Source organism: Pseudonaja textilis, chromosome 2 (genome assembly GCF_049901715.1).
Source record: "Pseudonaja textilis isolate UNSWEBS1 chromosome 2, rPseTex1.2, whole genome shotgun sequence".
NCBI classification, from domain to species: Eukaryota; Metazoa; Chordata; class Lepidosauria; order Squamata; family Elapidae; genus Pseudonaja; species Pseudonaja textilis.
The window spans coordinates 238,030,756-238,049,751 of NC_141991.1; the positions used below are offsets into that span (position 1 = coordinate 238,030,756).

Here is an 18,996-nt window from a genome sequence, read left to right on the forward strand (position 1 = left end):
CAAAAAAGAAAATACAAAATGGAGAAGGAGAAACATACAGATTGGTACAAATATATGACTACATATTGCCTATAAAATTCTTCAAATAGGACTGTATGTTGTAAAGTTCACATTTCAACTCAACATGTCACCTTGCATGAGAAGAGTGGCTTATAAATTTGATAATTAAATAAAGAAATCCCTAATTAACTGAAACCTAACCATATGGATTACTGTTGTTAAATAAATAAACAAACAAACAAACAAACAGTAGATTTCTGTGAACATATACATTTTGATAAATTAATCACTACCCAGTTATAAAATACCATCAGAATTAAGACAATCCCCCATATCATTTTGCCTGCTAGTTAATTAACAATCTATTTGTTTTGGATTTTCCAGGAAAAAAAAGTTTTATGCAAAACATTCTTACATTTTGTGGGAATAAATAACAAGTTTGAGATATTTTCAATTTTATGTTTGCCACCCTAACTTACATTTCAAAATGTAAAAATGGTATTTAAATTATTAAATTACTACAGTTTAGAATTAGATCTCCAAGGAACCCATTGCTAAAATATATGAAAATTATCTAACTAAGAACATTTTAACACAAATAGTTTTACAATATAAATAAAAAATTGAAGGATATATAAAATCCTAGAAAATAAAAAAATTTATATATGGCAAAAGTAAGTCAGGTAAGTTCACTTTAAATAAAAATGACAAACTCATGTACTGTGCTCAATTTGGGATATAGTTGAGATAATGCCTAATGAGCATAATTTGAACACATCTGACTTATATGCAGCAGAAACTGGAAACTGAAGTAAAAAAAATCTGCAGAAAGGTAATAGGTAACTCCAGCCTCTGGCTCAATTCTTTCATAAATTCATTTCAGAATTCACTAGCTACAGTATCTCCATAGACAATTCTCTATATGATTTGAGACAATGCTACAAATAAAATTTCATCTAGTCTTGTAACTATGACACTGTAGTAAAGCAAAAATGATACTTATTTTGTATATATTAAAGGTAGTCCTCGACTTACGACCATAATTGGGACATGAATTTGCATTATTGATGTGCTTAAGTGAGGCACGCCAGATTTTATGATCTTTTTGCTGGATTCCTTAAAACATGGTTATTAAGCAAATCCAGCTTCCTTCATCAATTTTGTTTGTTGGAAGCCTCCTAGAAAGGTTGGCAATTATGTGATCCTGGAACACTGCAATTATTGTAAATATATGCTGTGGTTGCCATGCACTTGAATTTGACCATGTGACTGAGGGGATGCTATGATAGTCTTAAGTGCAAGGACACGTCATGAGTTATCTTTTTTCAGTGCCATTTGTTAAACGAATGGTTGTAATTTGAGGATCACTTGTACTGACTCATGATCCAACTAAGACCTTCTAAACAATCTTCTTTTGAAATTTGGTAATACATCAAGGGCTACCTATAAATACTGTTGTATATTTGGGGCTTATATCTGGCATATAATATACAACAATATTTATAGGTAACCGTTGATGTATGACCATGACCATAACTGGGACCAGAATTTCCGTTGCTTATTAAAGTGGTTGAGTTGTACCTGGTTACGAGCTTTTTTGTGGTTGTTAAGCAAATCACTGCAGTTGTAAAGTAAATTATGCAGTTGTTAAGCAAATTCAGTTTTCCCCCATTGACCTTGCTTGTTGGAAGCCAGCTGGGGCTCCCATGATCCTGGGATGCTGCAACCGTTACAAATACATGCCAGTTGCCAAACGCCCAAATTTTGGTCATATAACCATGGACATGCTACATTAATAATAACTGTCAAAACCAGTCGTAAGGCACCTTTTTTTAAGTGCCACTGTATCTTCGAATAGTTGCTAAACAAATGGTTTTAAGTCGAAGACTACCTGCATAAGCTTTAATATTTTTTTACATTTTCATGAATTTCAGCCTATGTTCGATATAATTTAGATATAATGTTATCTTGTTTCATCTAATAATTAAAATGTTCAAATGTAATAAAAATCTTTATGGTTCATGAATAATGCCTAAGAAAAGTTTAATTTTAATAATGTACTGTTATTTCCAGTTGTGAATGTTCAAATAATATCATATAAATCGTTCAAAGTTTTCAAGTTCACATTTCTCAAAATATATCCTGATACTTTCACAACAAAAACCTTGCTACAATCTGTTATGTTCAGTTTAACAGGTTAACAAAGCTTCTTCCATAATGTCAATTTAATCAAAATTTAGAAATGTTTGCTCTGAATAAATCCATGTGTCTACTAAGCTCTCTTCAAGTAAGAAAAAAAATTATACAATTTTTTTTAAAAAATCTATCATTAAATCATTAAAATATACTGTACTTTGAATAAGCAATAAGGTAAAAATTTAGGATATAATTTACCAAGACTGTATTTTTGTCATTTAGGCAAAGATCAACACAATATGTTTAATATATTGCTAAAAGGAAGAGGCTAAACCAATTCTAGTACCATTTAATAATTAACTTTGTAACTTTAAAACAAGTATTCAATATAACTGAAAATGACTGTTTGATATCAAGTACTTTGGTCTACGATTTTGGCACATAATATCAGATTGACTATTTGAAATTTTTCTTTGTATATAAGGAGGAATTGAAATCATACGTTATTGTTCAATCTAAAAAGATTTCAGATATAGCATGTTCCTATATCACCAATTTTGCAATTCAGTTGTTTGAATTAATTATGCAATGCATAGTCTTCTTTTCTGAAATTACCTGGAATGTTTGTGATAATCTTCCCTCTGATTTCCATCACTTAATAACTTCTTTGAAATGGGACTACTATATGATATGCTCCCAGGATTGTAATGGTTTCAGACCATATAGATATCTTTGTTTATTGTACTGCTATCTGGATTCTAAATCATGCTGATCAATTAAATCAAGATTGATTCAGGAAGCTTCATCTGCCACCTTTCTTCAGATAGAACTCAATTTGTTCCAGATTAGAGAAAACTATTTTACATACTGGTAACCGCAGATGTTAATCTAGGACCAACCATTTGGGATTTTTTTCCCCTTCCTCTTGTCTTCATTGATTTCCAAATTCATCTACAATTATTTTTCTGGAAGTCCTATTTTTTTAATATACTTTTTAAATGTTTCAGTATTTTCTCAAGAAACATTTCTAAAACACCTTCCTTGGGGGGGAAAATACAATTTAAATATCTCTGCATCCACAAGATCAATTTCAGAAGGTATTATAGTCTTCAAAAATCTGAGGTAATAAATCTATGGCAATTTCAATTCCTACATTCAAATACAATGATATTTATTTCTGAGAAAACATGAGTGGAATTGCTCTACAATTCTGAAACTATAACAATTCCTACATTAAGAATTTGGAATTAGTCAATCATAATTGTACTGCTGATTTGATATAAATCTTTATAACATGTCTTTGCCCTGATTCATGGATCACACTCAACAATAATATGCTTTGCTTGATTCTAGTTTAGGATGCTGTGGAGGCAGTTTTAATATAATCCTTGGTTTATGACTCTTTATTGACCTTTTGAAGTTACAATGGTGCTGAAAAAAATGACTGATGATTGGTACTCACACTTATGACTATCACAGCATCCCCATGGTCACCTGATTGAGGTTTGGGTTCTTGACAATTGGCATACATTTATGGAAGCTGCAGTATCCTGGGGCTACATGACTGCCATTTGTGTCCTTCCTAGCTGTCTTCCGACAAGCAAATTGAATGGGGAAAGCCAGATTCACTGAATGACCATGTGATTCATTTAACTGCAGTGATTCATTTCATGACCACAGCAAAAAAAAGGTTGTAAAACTGGGCATGAGGGTATGAGTCAGTTAACAATCACATTACTTAGAAATTGATATTCCAGTCCCAATTGTAGTCTTAAGTTGAGAACTGCCTGTGTAGTACTAAAACCTGCTTAAGTACTATAGTTTTTTGTGATTTAGGAATGTAGAACGTGAATAGATACTGTTTGAGCAACAGGTCATTTCTAATACTCTTCTACAATTATGATATTTTGAAACTACCTGCTGTGCATTGTCAAAAAGGTATCCCTACAGCAATTGTATAGCATCTTTTCACACCAAGGATATTCAACTATCTTTTAGACTACAAGCATTTTTACCTTTGTCTTGCACTTCTTTTGAAAACCGTTCCCTTTCAATAGCTGATTCCCGTTCTATCCGTTCAATTTCAGCCAATGCATCCAATTCTACTTCATCATATGGCGTAATAGTCCCGTGCTGTGAAACCTGTGGATGTGTCTGTACCAAAGGATTTTGAGGTTGTTTTGCAGAAACTGAAGTGTTCGGTTGTAAAACAGGCACTTGTTGCGCCTGGAGGAATGCTGTTTGTTCATGCTGCGGTAAACACTGAGCAGCATTTAGAGGCCTATTAATATCCTGTGGAGTAACTGGCGTTTTAGATGTCTGTCCTGGATACTGCACATTAAAAGAAATATCCCCTTCCGATGCATTACTGTTTTCCAAACCAGAAAGCATGTCATCCTGCTGGTCCATATCTGAAGATCTTATACGACTGAGTCTTAATGTAAGTTTAGTCGAGTCCTTGGATGGAGAACTAATAATATCATACATTGCAGCTTTTTCAGTCTGGTCTTTTTCATCCTTGACTAATTTCATTTTCTTTTGTTTCTTTTGCTTTCTTTCTGGAGAATCTAACAATATGTCTGGGGGAACATCTCTAGGTGATGAATAAGGTGGAGGCTGAGATGGAAGTATTAAAGGTGGTCTTGATCCTAGAATAATAATTTAGAAAAACTGAGTAGTTATGTAGATTCATATTTTCATGAGAGCACACACAATGTAACAACCTTTATTAACAATTCATATTAATACAAATATATGTCTTTACAAAATAAAAAACGAGTTCTGAAAATAAACAAAACAAAATCTATGCCTATCAATCTAGCAATCCACATCTAGCGGAGGAGTCATTCTAAAAAAATGCAATACTTTTGCAATGTAATGCAATAGTACATTCACATTTCAGTTCAAGATACGAGCTATTAGAAACATATATTAAACAAAAACCAGTCAATGCAAGGTTAGCCCTGAAATGGTTAGTCACCCACTATAGTGATGAAAGCACAAATATAGACATTAAAACTCCATTGGAATATATACACATAACATCAAACATAAAAAGCTTGCACATTTTATACACAGGAAAATAATTTTTAATGGCTAGCAGATTACTTGCCTTTTTTTTTAGTGATTAACTGAAATCATTTGTACATACAAATTATTGTATATTTACATACTTGACAGTAGTTGCCATGACATTATGTACATTATGTCCCCAATGTTCAGACAATATATTTCAAAGGAATAAGCAAAGTAGATTTCCTATCACATCTTTTAATAAAACAAATGAAATTTCTTTTCTCTTACAAAGTTTTACCTTTTATCAAAAATACCAACAAAAATACTGGCATATTATCTAGAATCCATTAAAGGACTCAAGTGGGGATAAAATTAATACATAATTTTTAAAAACAACAATTATTCAAACTGTTCTTTGCCAATATTTTCCTTTTTTAGTTATAAGTCTTCCTGTTCTTCAGAAAAAAGGTAGGAATAGATTACTAATTTATATGATGCTATTGTATTTTCAACTAAAAAGCATCACAGATATGAAAATTTAAGACTGATTTAAAACATCAGTATTCTATTTTAACGATAGGCTGTAGTCTGTGAAGCAGCTAGAAGGCACTGCTTAATAATGTTCATTGTAATATCTATATTTTAAATTCAAGTACACTTGAAAAACAAAATCTATATATAACACAGGCATGTATTTGTCACCTTCATTTTTATAGTTTTTTATATAAGCAATTGTATAGTAGTTTATTTCTTCCTTGTCCAAAGCGATCACTCCATCATGTGATACAGAGTTCACAACATGTTTCAGGATCCCAGATAAAAGGAGTATGGAATTGCTCTTCTATATTTTTTTCAAAACAAGCTTCTACTAAATCTGCTTTGAGTACAGTTATTCTGGACAAGACTTCAGTTACATTGACCATTTACTTCCATCTAACTTTGAGATATTACAAAATAGAAATCAGCAAGGAAAATACTTAATACTCTCTGATATATGCAATCTTTTGAAAAATATTTTGCAAATACATCTAAAATATACATTGAAGACAAACATATAGACTACAGGTCTATGTAGATTCAAAAATATGTTTTCCAAATATTTTATCAGGTAGCTTGATCTACCTAGAAATTTCCATGGTTGTCTTTAGAAAGAACCCTACTGCAAATAAGGGGTCTTTTAATTAGATCTGTTTTGCTTCTTAAGCCTTCTCTTCAGGTTCAACTTGAACAAATAGCTCAGTTTGATTAGTTATCAGCAATTTTCATGTTCTCGAGCAATTCAAGTTTGCCAATACTCATTGCTCTATCAGAATGTTTGTCAAGACATGCATTGCTATTTCAAGACATGCATTGTTATTTTAATAGCAATTTATTCCATTTCGTTACTTTTTCCCCCAACCAGATAGATTAAAAAACAACACACTAATGTATCTTTTTTTAATTGGATCCTGATAGCCTTTCACTTCTATTAAAGTAAACATTCAACTATTTTTACAGGTGACTCAATTTCACTCTAATGCACAATACATTTATGTTTGATACCTTAGTACATATTTAGGAAATCTTGGAGAATACATTGTTCCAACACATGAGCTGTGTTACTGTGCCTTAATACCTCCCCATTTTAACTTCCCAAACTCAAATGCCCACACTTCACAAAAGTTACCTTATTATTGTATTTTTATTATAATTAAAAATTATTCATCATTCTTCATTTTTATTCACTAATACTATTCTTGTTCTTGAACTCCAGTCCACAGTTGATTTTTTAAATATAAATTCACTAATGATTTTATACAAAATAGAGTGGTTTGTACCAATTTATAAAGTTCAGAAATTCAGAGATTTCGCAGCATGTAAATCTTACAACACTTTTACAGGTTTAATAAACTACAAATCTATTCAAAGCAGTCACTTTAGGTTTGACAATCAAAAGGATCTAAAGAAGGATATACAGTTGTAACATAACTAATTTGAATGCATAAATAGATAATTAATTTTGCACTGAAATATTAGAGCCAGGTAGTATTTTATAAACTAAACTTCACAAGTGAAACTGACAAATATTTAAAAATTTGGCCTGATACAGCATACATTACATAATCAATTCAGTTAAATTCACTATTAAATGCTCACCTCTCCATTAAATAGAAACAAAGCCATAAGTTACAAATGATAATTCAACATATTTATCCCCACAAGCATTTTTAAATCTTTATACATAAGCTGCCCTCAATAAATTTATCTCACTTCCTGGAAGAGGACAAAGGAAAATAAAGTCAAATTTGAGAAAATGATTTGATCATATTCTTCTATTTGAATATTTGTGTATTTTTTATCAGTAATTTAGCTACCATAATGTAGATTAATGTACCCCAATGACTCCGTGACAGTGATTATTAAAAGAGGAAATACTTACCTGTAGCAAGTTATCAAAATTTGCACCAGAATCTTGGGCTTTTCTTAAAATCAAGAGGACTTTTAGAATGAATACACAAATTCTAATACACAAAATCCTAATATACCAAAAATAACAACAAGGTTTTTTGCTCAGCTTATACATTTCTGAGAAACAAAAGCATAGTTCTGGTTTAGCAATATGGAGATAAATACTATGGAAATGAATTGTTTTTTAAGGCTCTAAGAAAAGATCAGTTACCATCCAAAAAGTAAATAGCCTTTCTTTCTGAAATGATCTTTCTTATAACGTTAGCACAATACTAATATTAGTTCTGGCCTTTATTATAGAAAGAATAAAAAAAATCCAGTAAGTCAAACAAAATCTAAATGCTAAAATAAAAAATTCACCAAAAAAAGTCACAAAAATGTCCACAATTCTACAACTAATTAAAATAATTTAGTAGTGATTAATATAATGAAATCACTTCCACTAACTTTTATTATCAATGGTTAACTGTAAACAAATACCACTTCCAAAAACTTATTAAGGGACAAATACTTAAGTATAACTTAAGCTAAGAATTTGTTGAGTTACTGAATGTTTAAATATCATACTTTTTGATTCATAAAATTGATATAAAAATCTGAATAATGTTCTCTATATATTTAATAAACACAATAGAGTAATCCAAGATTTTTTAATCTTCAGCCTAGTCAATGAACATTCTTTCAGACCACTCAAGAAGCATTTTCCAGATGAAGTAGATGAATGATCAAGGTAACTCTCCTTTTACTTTTGTCCTATAATTACTATTGTCAGCTTAGCATTTACTAAAGCGAAAATCAAAGCCAAAGTTTGTGTGTGTGTATGTTTAAATATGTATATAATTAATTCTTCAGTTGAAAATACCTTTCCTCTAAAGTAGAACTAACTTGCACAATTGATGTTCCTCATAGGAATAACATGTTTATTTAGAGATCCATTTATAGTTGGAAGACTGACACAACTTTACAAATCATGTTTATTTGTTATCATCTGCTATTATGATGAGAAAATAAATATCTACTATTGCTAATAAAAAATAATTAGAAAGAATTAAGATAGTATTATATTAATTATTAACTATTAAGAAAAAAGTTTCATCCCTAAAATCAACCATGTCAGAATTCCATTTTTTAGAACAAGGATAGGCAATCTTTCAGTGATCGGGCCACACAGTTCTTTTAAAATGATTTTTTTTAAATACCACATTTGCTGAATTACATTATGACTTCAGAGAAACAGGCAGAACAAAGATCTCCAGATGGTGGTGGTGGTGAGGGATTGATTTGTATTTCTCTATTACGCCTATAAGTGATAGAATGGTATCAAACTTTGAAAGGCAGTTGAATCAAAACATTCTTTTTAAATGATTCAATGCATCAAATCTTCAAAATTTCATATGTGAAGACAAATTTATCAAATTAACTGTTGAAATAAAATAGACTCAATAGTCAAAGTAAACTGTTCAGATTCTTAAATAGTCAGATCATACTGATTCATTAGATCAGCAGTGTCAAACTCGCAGTGTCACATTTTTATCACATGATGTATCACGACTTTTTTCCTTTGCTAAAATAGAGGTGGGCATGGCCAACGCATGATGCACCCAGCCCACAGGCTGCGAGGTTGATGTCATGGATGTTCAATATTTCAACTTGCCCAAGCCGCACTGAATGAAGACAAACTGCCTTGGGCCGCATATAAAATACATAATATACTGAAGTTAATGATCAAATTATTTGAATAAGATTGTATGTGGTTCATATACTTTGAGTAAGCAATTACAACAATGATTTTAAACTGGAGGTTTTTTTTCGCTTATAGAATGATTTCCATTTCTAATATTGTTGTAGTATTCAACTCCATAAAGAACCAAGTATAGCCTACAAAGTAGCCTTTCAGGACCTCAATGAAAAATGAGTGTTTGGAATTACAAAACAATGGAAAAAGTATATTTTGCTAGGTTGTTCAAAATTATAAATATATTAAAATTTCAAATGGCACTGCAATTAAAGAGTATTAAATTTTGCTTTCTCTTATAGACAAAGGGGAATTTGTACATTTATTTTCAAATATTTTAATTTTAAAAGTCTCATTTTTCAAAATTAATACTGAATTAAAATATTCATAACAATTTTATATTTCAGAAGATCAATTCTTCTTAAATAACCAGATATGTATCTCTGTCAAGGATTGCTTATGAATCCAAATCCCAAAGATGATGCCAACATTTAATTCTTAAAGAGATAAAAAGTGAACAGTAGTTAATTTCACTGCCATTTGACAATATATTTTGTTTTGTATTGTCCATCTAATATCTTTGCCATAGTCTTATCATGGAGGAGGGGCAACACTCTACCCAAAAAAGATTGCACATCCTGAAAATATCAAGTATCTTCTTTATTTGAATTTTTAGAAGTGTCCAACTAGAAGAATACAAAACTATAAAAGTACCTTTGGGAGTTCCATCACTTCCAGCAGGAGAACATACTGACTGTGGTGATCTCAAGGAAAATGATGCAGTGTTCCTTATTGAAGAATCACCATCCTAGGGTAATTAGAAATGAACAACTTTTTAAATTATTATTTAAGCAATCATTTACAATATTTGTAAATATCTGAGACATACTTTATTTATAACTTTTGCTACTAAAATTAAGATTTTTCTAGACAGCCATGAAATCGTCAGATAGATCTTTCTTGGCAGGGGATGGGAATGCTACTAAGGAGCTGTCCTTAATTCTTAGTAGATGATTCCCACTGAAAACCATGTGAAGATCAGACAAATTGTTCTGTGGAGTTGTTCTTGGCAAAGCTAACAATTTTAATCTAATTTGGAACTAGAAATACCTATACATCAAAGAGATGTTTTAAACAGCCAACTCATCTACCACTTGAGATACTTCAGTGAAAACAGAAAATATTAGTCCATTTTAATTATACACACAATGCACAGAATTTTGTGCATTTTTCTCCTGAAACAGTTATTAGTGATAACTTAGGACTATATTAAGAAAAGTACCATGGAAAGGTTTAAAAAAAAACTTTTACATAGAACATGATATTTGATGAGGCATAACAAAACAATTATAAGCTTCCTCACAATGAAGTGTGCATAAACATTTCTGAACATACACAGGGAAATAAGAATTCAGGTTATCATACAGTAGATTATGTTGAAATAATATAGGGACATAGAAACATCAGACTAAGATTCATTATTTTCTATTTGAACACAATGTTTAATAGGACAAATAGCAGCAAGGGCATTATCACTTTTAGTCGACTAATTTATAAAATGGGACACAGAACAAAAGCATAAAACTAAAACTGAGCTTAATTAATTAATAATACAGGTACCTAAACAAAGTCATATTTAATTCTGAAAACAATTCTTTCTTTTTTATAACAATTAACCTAGTGATTAACCTTATTAGGAGGTAGGAAAAACTAAAGGCTAATATAAATATCTCTTACTTCGCTGCTTATTCTGTGCACCATGTGTAGGTAGTCTTCACTAGAGCCATGTCTGGTGTTATCAGGATGGTGATTGGTTGAACTGCCCAACTGACTTGTAATCTTATTTTCATGTATATTCCTCATTCCACCTGAAACAATAGGGCTGGATACTGAAGCTGAAAGTAAGATTATACAAACACACATATAATCATTTTCTAACAACTCTGCAAGTACATTACATATCTTGCATTAACCTTGCTGTTTTTTTTTTTTTATGGTTTCCATTCTACCTTACAGGCCTACCTGATTTCCATTCTGAACAGTTCAACTCCTTACATGACAACATATTATGCACAGGGAAAAAAATTACTAGCATGGGTTTCTTAATGTGTATATTCCAAAGAAAATATAAATTGCACAATTTTAGCCTACATGCATTGTATTTAAAGGCATGAAGACCTTAAAAACCCATCCACAATTTGCAAAATATCTATTGGAGAAAATCCATTGCCTTCTTTGTAGAAAATACTAAAAATAAGTATTATACATTTTTATTCTTTTCAAAATTAAAAAGAATAATGTTCTCTCCATAACTTCAAAATTTGTGCAAGATACTACACTTTAGAACATCTAATGATAAAACATGAAGCTAATATGTGAACATGAAATAGATTACAAAGACATGCCAAACACAATAATTACTCTTGATGTGTAAGGATAGATTATTTTACGAAACACTGGTCACTGTAAATGTGTCTTTTGGTATGATGTGATGGAGCTGCTAATCCCCTTCACATTCATGTAGTCAGGGAAACAAAAAAGGAATATAAGTAAGATTTCTGTATAGGGCTAATATTTCTAACCACATTTTCCCCTATAATCTAATATTTCTAACCACAATTTTATCCCATGGCGCAGCAAGAATAAATTCACACTTGAATTGGTTAAGAACATTAAAAAAATTAATCCAGTGGATGAAAATATGTGGCAATGATTTGGAGAACAACAAAAAGAAAATGAAGTGTAATATTATAACTCAGACACATAATCCAAGATATTTAGATAACTCTAAAAGAGCTGAGCAACAGGAAATTTCATGGTAAGCAGCCCATATCTAGTTCTGAGCTTAGAGGAAGCAACCATGAAATAGATAAATTATTTATTTACTTTATGATAGGGTTGAGTAATTGCAAGAGAACCTAATGAAATAGAAGGGTTCCATTGAACTGAAATTATCCAAGTTATCAAAGCTATAATGCATGATGAATGCAATGTAATATTACATAATAGCCAATTGATTATTAGAGAAAATAGCACAAACAAAATGAATATTTTAATGCAAATGGTTGCTATCTATTAGACAATGTATTTAAATATTAATAAGTCTAAAGCATCAAAATTTTAAAATAGGAGAGCAGGGTTTTTTTCCGTAAAAAAAATTGACTGATAAAATTCAAAGCTTCTCTGGGTGATACGATTTAGGAATATCATCTTTAAAGGAAGTAGGAAAAGAACTGATAACATTTAACTTGTATTTCAGCCTTCAGCATTTCTAAAAACAATAAATTTTAGTTCTGCATAGAAATACTGTTGCCTATGTCCATAGTAAAAATAATTAAGAATATTGCTGACACTTGTTTACAAGTGTACAGCGAGATGGAGGGGGGGAAGGGGAGAGACGGAGGGAGAAGGAGAGATGCCTACAAAATGTGGGTAAATTACCCAAAATTGGGTAAAAGTGGTTTTACTTTGGGTAACAATACAAAAACCATTACCCATCACAACAGACATTTAAACTGAGTTAAAGTTTGCAGTGTGTATTAAAATATGTCTGAAAATCTCTAAGATGAAAATCAATTAAATTACCAATGATGATTTGTTGAAATGATATAAAGTTCAACGAAACTGTTTTTATAATACAGATAATCCTTGAGTTATAACTATTCGTTCAATGACCATTCGAAATTATGAAGGTGCTAAAGGAAGGTGTGGAGTTATGAACCTGTCCTTGAACTGATAAGACTTTCTGATAAGCAATTTAAAGGCGAGCAAAAAAATTCACCAAAAAAAAGTCAGCTGTAAGTGAAGTCTTCAGTGGCGGAATTCAGCTCCCACTCGTCTCACCGCTGTGGTCCTGAAAAGGACATGCCGCAACTGACAATCAGCTATTAAGCTGTTAGAAAGCGGCATTTTAGGATAAAGGCATAAAAAAATTCTTTAAAATGCTAAAAAATGATTTTAAAATTCTAAAAAAAAACCTGGAAGATCCCGGTCCGCAAATTGCTCATGTCTAGCTCAAACAACGGGCTAAGCTAAACTGGGGACAAATGACAAGGGGAAGTGTCCTCAGAACTTTGCTCAGCCTATTGAACAATAGACGGAAGCACTTCCCTGAACTAGATGCTCAGAACAGCTCCTTAGGAACAGCTCCGTAGAGAATTTGGGAAGCACTGTTGTAACTGCTAAGGCACTGGGCAAGACAATGGGAATCGCCAAGTTCTACCTTAAGCACAAGGTCAGCTTCAGCTAGTCACTCTCTCAGATTTAGGAAGACAACAGCAGGCTATTCCTAAAAGCAATCATCATGATAGCTGACAGTGCAACCAACTATGATATAATTAAAACCTGAAACAACTAACATTCTGCAATTCATCCTTGGGAACGAATTGATAGGTGGATAAAAATGTCAAATCTAGTCTAAACTTTTGGCTGACTGTGCGACCAATAATAATGTCAGTCATGATCTGAATATGTCTTTTCCAACCCTGTAATGGAAATAGCACACTGTATTGGAAGAAAGCATCTGAGAAAAAAGGAATGGTAACAACCACCAGGTTGGACATCTTCATTGCCTAAGATGGGCCAGTGAAAATTGTATTGTTCTTGAGTCAGGATTCCCATTTTAATAATCTGCCATGGACTGCATGGTAGCATTGAATAAGGAAGGTGCCAAAGTGAGCATAGCACATACAGTTGTGCTCATAAGTTTACATATTCTGGCAGAATTTATGATTTCTTGGCCATTTTTCAGAGAATATAAATGATAACACAAAAACTTTTCTTTCACTCATGGTTAGTGATTGGCTGAAGCTATTTATTATCTATCAACTGTGTTTACTCTTTTTAAATCATAATGACAACAGAAACTACTCAAATGACCCTGATCAAAAGTTTACATACCCTGGCAATTTTGGACTGATAACATGCACACAGGTCGGCACAAAGGGGTTTGAATGGCTATTAAAGGTAACCATCCTCACCTGTGATCTGTTTGCTTGTAATTAGTGTGTGTGTATAAAAGGTCAATGAGTTCCTGGACTCCTGACAGACCCTTGCATCTTTCATCCAGTGCTGCACTGACGTTTCTGGCTTCTGAGTCATGGGGAAAGCAAAAGAATTGTCAAAGGATCTGCGGGAAAAGGTAGTTGAACTGTATAAAACAGGAAAGGGATATAAAAAGATATCCAAGGAATTGAGAATGCCAATCAGCTATGTTCGAAAACTAATCAAGAAGTGGAAAATGAGGGGTTCTGTTGAAATCAAATTACAGGAAGGTAGACCAACTAGAATTTCAGCCACAACTGCCAGGAAAATTGTTCTGGATGCAAAGAAAAACCCACAAATAACTTCAGGTGAAATACAGGACTATCTGAAAATATGTGGTGTGGCTGTTTCAAGATGTACAATAAGGAGGCACTGGAAGAAAGATGGGCTGCATGGTCGAGTTGCAAGAAGAAAGCCCTTACTACGCAAATGCCACAAAGTATCCCACTTACAATACGTCAAACAGCACAGGGACAAGCTTTAAATCTTCTGATTTAAAGACCAAAATTGAGCTTTAGGGCTACAACCATAAGCGCTACATTTGGAGAGGAGTCAACAAGGCTTATGATGAAAAGTACACCATTCCTACTGTGAAACACGGAGGTGGATCGCTGATGTTTTGGGGATGTGTGAGCTACAAAGGCACAGGAAATTTGGTCAGAATTGATGGCAAGATGAATGTAGTATGTTATAAAATGATACTGGAGGAAAATTTGCATTCATCAGCCCGGAAGCTGCACATGGGACGTACTTGGACATTCCAACATCACAATGATCCTAAACACAAGGCAAGTTGATCTGTCATTGACTACAGCAGAATAAAGTGAAGGCTCGGGAGTGGCCATCTCAGGCTCCTGACCTCAACATTATTGAGCCACTCTGGGGAGATCTCAAACGTGGAGTTTATGTAAGACAGCCCAAGAATTTACAGGAACTGGAGGATTTTTGCCAGGAAGAATGGGCAGCTTTACCATCTGAGAAGATTAAGAGCCGTATGCACACATATCACAAAAGACTTCAAGCTGTCATTGATGTTAAAGGGGGCAATACACTGTATTAAGAACTGGGGTATGTAAACTTTTGATCAAAATCATTTGGGTAATTTCTGTTGTCATTATGATTTAAAAAGAGTAAACAGTTGATTGATAATAAATGGCTTCAGCCAACCACTAACCATAAGCGAAAGAAAATTTTTGTGTTATCATTCATATTCTCTGAAAAATGGCCAAGAAATCATAAATTTATGAGCACAGCTATAATCTATTACTTCTCGCACACAAACTCCAACTCTTTAACAATAGGCACTATTAAAAACTATTAACATAATCAAAGCATTATTCCTTTAACCAATTGTATGGTACAGTTTAGTATGTTCTGAAAAGAAAAATACCTTGTTGTATCTGTGGGTGAGGCGTGTAACTTGGAGGATGTGAATATGGCAAATATCCTGCAGGGCTCTGAGGAGCATATGGACTAGGCACTGGACTGTTTTGTGGTGCCATGAATCTATTACCAGAACTTGACTGTGGTGGCACAAATCGACTGCAAATAAAATCCAAAGAAATACTGTAACAGCACCAATATAAATATGACTCCTTAATTATTTAATTACTGAATTATTTTTCATTTATTTATTAAATTTCCACACTGCCCATCTTATCTAAGTGACTAGTTTGGCAGTTTATAAGATCACATTGTTGCACCATAATTACCTGCACACTTCAGAACAGAATGTAAAACAAAGAATCCAGTGTTTGTATGATTCCAAATTTATTTACTTAAAGAATATTCACTAATATTTATTATGAACGCTTCTGGAGTATAAAGAAAACAGGCATAAGAGCTAAATTTTTAAGCTTAAGATTTCATTGAGAGCTGCATCAGGGTTGTGTCTGACCTTGGGGGGCCAATGTGACCAGCTCGACATCACTTGTTTCAGGGGTGCCTGTGGTAACCTGAACACTCTACCAGCGAAAATGGACTCCCAAGCTCCATTTTTGTCTCAACGGCCTCCTGCAACCCTCTGCCAGAGAAAATGGAGCTCGGGATGGATACCCACAGCCCTCCTGAGCTCCATTTTCACTGGCAGAGGCACCATGGACCAGTCCTTCTCTGTTTCCAGGTCAGCCCTGTGGGCCAAATCTAAGCACCCCGCGGACCAGATCCAGCCCCCGGGCCTTGAGTTTGTTACTCTGGTCTAGAAAATTACATTACTGTTTGATCATAAACTGTATTAACTACTCGTTTTTCTAAATCTTTCAACCTCATTCTGGTTTCTCTTCAGATTGCATAAATCTTTTGTCTTTTATTAGTAAATGCATTTATATAATTCTAATAATGTTACAAATACTTATCATTGATAAATAGATCTGACATGCAAATGTTTCAGACTAAATGGAGTAAGTAATAAGATCCCAATGTCTGAATAGTAGGGAACTATCTTAATGTGAGTCTATAAATATCAGTAACTAATGGAGTCTACATTGTTTTAAAAAAGATCAGCCTTAGGACCTTAGGGGAAAAAGTATCTAAATCATTTTGTTCTTGATGATCCAATGGAGATATATTTCAAAAACATATTTTTGAAATATACTACAGTTATTATATTCTGAGAAGAATTATATTATTAATTGAACTTTCATACTAATAATTTTGGACATTCATTTTTAATTGCATGCCTATCACAGACAAACTAACAGCTGAACAGAAAAAGATTCTCCATGCCATCATTATTTCTAAGCGATTAGTCTGTCAACATTTAAAAGATAAAATGTATGGTTTCAATTACTCAGGGATTTGAAGTCCTGGTATCACATATGATTTATAACCAAGTTACTTATAGATATAGATTATGTATGGACAATCAAAAAGAAATCTGACAATCCTTTATTGATATTATTGTATAAATCATCATATGCATATTTGTGTGTTTGTATAAGAAGGCTATCTCTAAACAATGATTTTTTTTCCTATTGTTTATATGATAGAAAAAAGAACAGTAGTTCTTTTTTACTTTTACTTTTTTTCCTATTTTTACGTTTACTTCTTTTCTTATTGTTTATATGATAGAAAAAAGAACTATTGTTCTTTTTTCTATCATATAAAGGCAAAGTTTTAAAATGCTAGAAATATATTTCCCCTACATTGCCAAAAGTGTTAAAGGTCCATCTCAATTATAGTATAATGGTTTCAGTGAAGTATAAATCAAATTTTAAAAAACCAAAAACAAAATAAATATTTTTGTTATAGACCCAAAGAATCACATTTCAAAATCTGAAAAGATGATATTTACCTTGAAGGACTATGAGAGATAGTGGTTTGCTGATAATTGGAAGATGCAGGACTACCATGCATGGAATTCTGAGAAAGTTTGTACTGTGGCATCATCATTCCTAAAAAGAAAAAAAGATTGTTCTGAATTATCTCCCTATTTTGTTAGCTTTATAACAATAATTACGCAAAAAAGTATAGGCAGCGCATACAATGATAGCAGAGCAAATTCTTATGAATATAAAGGTTCATACATACATAATTCACTATATATATATATATATATATATATATATATATATATATATATATATATATATATATATATATATATATATATATATATATATATATATATATATATATATATATATTTTCTCCTCTAGGATATCCATAGTATACTACTATCAGAATTTTGGAAGTTGCTTCTTGAAAATAGCGGGGACTTATAGAGATACCAGTGGGTTAACTGTGATTAGCTGTCCATTTAAGTTTATTCTTTGTCTGTGTGTTTTATACACACACGCACACACTTAACTTTAAGAAAGAAAATAAAAACTAATAGAAAGTAATATAGGATGAGAAAAAGGAAAAAGAAAGGGTTAAAAGAAAAAGAAAAGACTACAAAGAAGTAGCCTTTGATTTTCTTTACAGCAGTTATAAGAACGATTATAAATTTATGTCTTGCTCTATGTTTATAACATACCTCTATTTTTTGTATAATCTATTTGGTCTAATCATCAAAACAATAACTCACAAGTTCATGTTTTTCTGTTTCTTGCACACAAAAAAAATTATAAGGGATTTCTAGTCAGCAATATCTATATTGTATTTTCCATTCCTCCGTTGTGAGTAGTACACAATCTTTCCATCTTTGTGCTTTCCATTTAGCTTTTACAATAAATCATAGTTAAATATGATGTCCAAAACAATGTATCCATAAATTATTAAAACTTTCATGTCTGTAATCTTTAACTGGGTGAAACAGTATATCACAGATCAAAACATTGTGAACCAAGGTACCTCAAATGGACTAGCTTATCCATTTGAAATACGTTCCCCAAAATCTGGGACCCATCACTTCCATGGAAATGAAATTTGCCTAATGTTATAAAACATACTAACATAAAAATTATCACAAGGCATTCTATGACATAGTATAAAATATCACAGAATATCTCATGTGTACTACTCCTAATCTTTAATATGGGCTACTTTCAAGACACATACATCTCTGAATATCTCCCTGAATTTTTAGGGACTCTTCCAGTGAAGGCAAGTAGAAGCTCTGCAATTGTTGAAGGCATTGAGGAATCAGGCAAGGAAAAATGTCTGAAACTATGACCCAA

General features: G+C 32.2%; 1 protein-coding gene across 3 annotated transcripts in view; it reads right to left on the reverse strand.

Annotated features, from left to right (window-relative positions):
• Positions 1–18,996, reverse strand: part of NIPBL (NIPBL cohesin loading factor) — a 168,419-nt gene that overhangs the window by 68,051 nt on the left and 81,372 nt on the right. For 2 of the 3 annotated variants that reach the window (XM_087927378.1, XM_087927379.1), the window contains exons 5-9: positions 17,670–17,769; positions 15,768–15,919; positions 11,072–11,229; positions 10,049–10,142; positions 4,152–4,784 (exon numbers count right to left, since the gene is read on the reverse strand). In XM_087927378.1, the coding sequence (XP_087783504.1) occupies positions 4,152–4,784; positions 10,049–10,142; positions 11,072–11,229; positions 15,768–15,919; positions 17,670–17,769 (1,137 nt within the window). The remainder of the gene's footprint in view (positions 1–4,151; positions 4,785–10,048; positions 10,143–11,071; positions 11,230–15,767; positions 15,920–17,669; positions 17,770–18,996) is intronic. The other variant, XM_087927380.1, reaches the window with a different exon arrangement.